Source organism: Orycteropus afer, unplaced genomic scaffold (assembly GCF_000298275.1).
Source record: "Orycteropus afer afer isolate SDZICR_OR568_19922 unplaced genomic scaffold, OryAfe1.0 scaffold00056, whole genome shotgun sequence".
Taxonomy (NCBI): domain Eukaryota; kingdom Metazoa; phylum Chordata; class Mammalia; order Tubulidentata; family Orycteropodidae; genus Orycteropus; species Orycteropus afer.
The window spans coordinates 7,534,776-7,538,920 of NW_006921643.1; the positions used below are offsets into that span (position 1 = coordinate 7,534,776).

General features: G+C 45.7%; 1 protein-coding gene across 1 annotated transcript; it reads left to right on the forward strand.

The window, feature by feature from the left end:
* Nucleotides 1–816: 816 nt before the first annotated feature.
* Nucleotides 817–3,252, forward strand: LOC103195512 (protocadherin gamma-A1-like). The gene has a single exon (XM_007939092.2). It carries the CDS (start codon nt 817–819, stop codon nt 3,250–3,252), a length of 2,436 nt encoding a protein of 811 aa, XP_007937283.2.
* Nucleotides 3,253–4,145: the final 893 nt, after the last annotated feature.

Below are 4,145 nucleotides of genomic sequence, written 5' to 3' on the forward strand. Positions count from 1 at the left end.
TATATATATATATATATATATATATATATATATCCATGTGATTTTTTTTCTTGAGCCCAATGTTAATTTACTTCCAATAGATTACCTCTGAGTAAAACATAGCCTTCAGAAGTCCAAAGATTCTGATAAATATTCAGAGTACAGTGGAAAGTAAACAGGGTGGTCCATTTAAAAATAATCTAGCTTATTTTCTAAAAGTTTCTTTTTACTTCTGATTTTTTTTTCACCCTCCAGTCAAAGAGCAGCTGTCCTGGCTTATGTAGGTTGGGAAATTGTCAATTTTCAAGCTATGGAAGAAGTAGAGGGGTGATTTTCTTCTCTGTGTCATTAGAGAGCTCTCTACCACTCCCTATCAGAAAGGGAAAGCACATAGCTTGGGAACACGGGGATTAAACCATGTATTGGAATTTAGTGGCATTTAGACATTTTTAATTAAATGGACGTAATAATGTTTCCTTTTATACATATATTGTAGAATGGTAACTATTTCCTCGGCAGTAAACTAAGACTTAAAGGGTGGGTCAGGTTAATGAGTTTTTTCTAGGTTGCAGTAACTGCTTAGGTCTCTGGGCGCCGCTGTTCACCAATCTGGGAGATATGCTCAGAACACACACTTGGTAGGGGAAAAAAAAGCCTGTGTTTTAGAACCTTATTCATCGCCAGGTTAAAATCAGTCGTCCCGAGGCTGCCCCACACTCTACTTCTGGACGACTCCCTGCTCTGAATTCTGCTGAAAATCTGGTTGATTTAGGCTCAGAACAGCAAGGAAACGATATCCGTGTTACCGGACTGGGAGAAAACTACGAAGTGGAAGCAATGGCGTTTCGGCCAAAGCTGCTCGGCTGCAGCGGGCTGGTCCTGCTGTGCCTTTTTGGGGTGTTCCTGTTAGAAGCCAGAGCCGGGAAGATCCACTACTCGGTGCCAGAAGAAGTAGACAAGGGTTCCTTCGTGGGCAACATCGCCGAGGACCTGGGGCTACAACCTCAGGAGCTGACGGAGAGCAGAGTCCGCATCGTTTCCAGAGGTAAGATGCAGTTTTTCGCTCTGAACCCGCGAAGCGGCAGCTTGATCACGGCAGGGAGGATAGACCGGGAGGAACTCTGTGCACAGAGTGTACGGTGTATGGTGAGTTTTAACATTCTACTAAAGGATAAAATGAAGCTTTTCCCTGTCGATGTGGAAATAATTGATATTAACGACAATACTCCCCAATTCCAGTTAGAGGAACTGGAAGTTAAAATGAATGAAATAACCACTGTAGGTACCAGGATCCCTCTGCCATTTGGCCAAGACCTTGATGTGGGGATGAACTCGCTCCAGAGCTACGAGCTCAGCTGGAACCCTCATTTCTCCCTGGATGTGCAGCAGGGAGCTGGTGTGCCCCAACACCCAGAGATGGTGCTGCAGAGACCCCTAGATAGGGAAAAAGAAGCTGTCCACCACCTCGTGCTCACCGCCTCGGATGGGGGTGACCCAGTTCGTTCTGGCACCCTTCGCATCCGTGTTCAGGTGGTAGATGTCAATGACAATCCTCCAGCGTTCACTCAGGCACAATACCACATAAATGTCCCCGAGAACGTGCCACTGGGCACTCAGCTGCTTGTGGTAAATGCCACAGACCCAGATGAGGGAGCCAATGGGGAAGTAACATACTCGTTTCACAATATAGATCACAAAGTGGCCCGAATATTTCAGCTGGATTCTTACACTGGAGAAATAGTAAACAAAGAACCACTGGATTTTGAAGAATATGAAATATATACTATGGAAATTCAAGCTCAGGATGGTGCTGGGCTCATGTCCAGAGCTAAGGTGCTGGTCACTGTTCTGGACGTGAATGATAATGCCCCAGAGATGACCATCACCCCTGTCACCACTGCAGTTCCAGAAAACTTTCCTCCTGGGACCATCATTGCTCTCATCAATGTGCATGATCAGGACTCTGGAGATAATGGTCGCACCACATGTTCCATTTCTGGAGATCTGCCCTTTAAATTAGAGAAATTGGTTGATAATTATTACCGTTTAGTGACAGAAAGAACACTGGACAGAGAATTCACCTCTGGGTACAATGTCACAGTGACAGCAGCAGATGAGGGAACTCCAGCTCTCTCTACTGAAGCTCATATTTCTCTACTAGTGACAGACGTCAACGACAACCCTCCAGCCTTCCCCCAGGAATCCTACTCTGCCTACATTCCCGAAAACAACCCCAGAGGTGCCTCCATCTTTTCCGTGACCGCCCATGACCCTGACAGCAATGAGAACGCGCGAGTCATTTACTCCCTGGCGGAGGACACCATACAGGGGGCGCCCCTGTCCTCCTACTTCTCCATCAACTCCGACACAGGAGTCCTATACGCACTGCGCTCCTTTGACTTTGAGCAGTTCCACAACCTGCAGTTGTGGGTGACAGCAAGGGACAGTGGGGACCCGCCACTCAGCAACAATGTATCACTGAGTCTGTTCGTGCTGGACCAGAACGACAATGCACCTGAGATCCTGTACCCCGCCCTCCCCATGGATGGTTCCACCGGTGTGGAGCTGGCACCCCGCTCAGCGGAGCCTGGCTACATGGTGACTAAGGTGGTGGCGGTGGACAGAGACTCAGGCCAGAATGCATGGCTGTCCTACCACCTACTCAAAGCCAGCGAGCCGGGTCTATTTGCAGTGGGGGTGCACACAGGTGAGGTACGCACAGCGCGGGCCCTGCACGAGAGAGACGCACTCAAACAGAGTCTTGTAGTGGCTGTCCAGGACCACGGCCAACCTCCTCTCTCTGCCACTGTGACGCTCACCATAGCCGTGGCTGACAGCATCCCAGAAGTCCTGGCTGACCTAGATAGCATCAAGACTCCTGCCAACCCTGATGACTCGGGCCTCACGCTGTACCTGGTCGTGGCAGTGGCCACAGTCTCTTGTGTCTTCCTCGCCTTCGTCATTGTTCTGATGGTGCTCAGGCTCCGGCGCTGGCACATGTCGCACCTGCTCCAGGATCGGAGCAGAGGATTAGCAGACGTACCTGCCTCTCATTTTGTGGGCATGGATGGGGTGCGGGCTTTCCTGCAGACCTACTCCCATGAGGTGTCCCTCACTGCGGATTCCCGGAAGAGCCACCTAATCTTCCCCCAGCCCAACTATGCAGACACACTTATCAGCCATGAGAGTTGTGAGAAAAAGGACTTTCTATCAGCACCTCAATCTTTACATGAAGACAAAAAGGAAACATATCCTCAGGTAAACTCTTTATAATTAATATATATGATATCTCCATTTTTTAAAATTCCTGGTTTGACTGACTTTCACTGTTTTCCACAGTTTTTCTATTTCCTGTATATACCTGTAGATTTTTATTACAAGTCCTGGAAGATCATTATTAAGCCCATCTGCATGCTTTTATCCAGAGATATATGTAATTCTTTTGATTGTAATCATAATGCAGGTGGTTAGGATGAAGACTATGATGTTGAAGGTGCTAGCTCCATTACAGCAAGAGCACTACATTAGTAACAAGGAGATCTAGCTTCTAGTGCCTTTGAGCTTACCTCTGACAAAACCATTTTGCTGCTCTGGTTCTACCATCCTCTTATCTGCCAAGGCTAGATTTAAACTGCAAATCTTCCCAAGTTCCTCCTTGCTTTAAAACTTTATTCTTATAAACTTCATTCAATCTTTCTCATTTCCAGTTTCTTTAAAATGAGTCAATTAGAACATCCTTTGTCACCAAAACTTAACATCTTTCCTAAGTTTATAAGTGAAACAGGAAGTGGGTTATGAGTTACATTTTTATAAGTCCCCTCCTAGTCAACTTCAAAATTGTAATACAAGAATTCATATTAGTCAAATTATTTCAAGGAGACTCTTACTGTGTAACTCTGCTCATGCTAAGTTGATATACCAGTCTTCTACAAAACGATTGTTTCTCAAGGAAATTAATATATTTATTTAGTGTTTTATGTGGACAAGTTAGCAAGCTTTTCTTAATCTTTATGTCAGCATTATAGTCAATGATGATTTTTTTTTATTGTGATTTGGGTGAAGGTTTATAGAGCAAATTTACTTTCCATACAGTGGTTCACATATACTTTGTCTCATGACATTGACCACAGTTTACCACAATGCAACAGCTCCCCTCCCACTTCCTC

Coding starts and splice junctions, on each gene's coding strand:
- LOC103195512 (XM_007939092.2), top strand. CDS start 817: ATGGCGTTTCGGCCAAAGCTGCTCGGCTGCAGCGGGCTGGTCCTGCTG.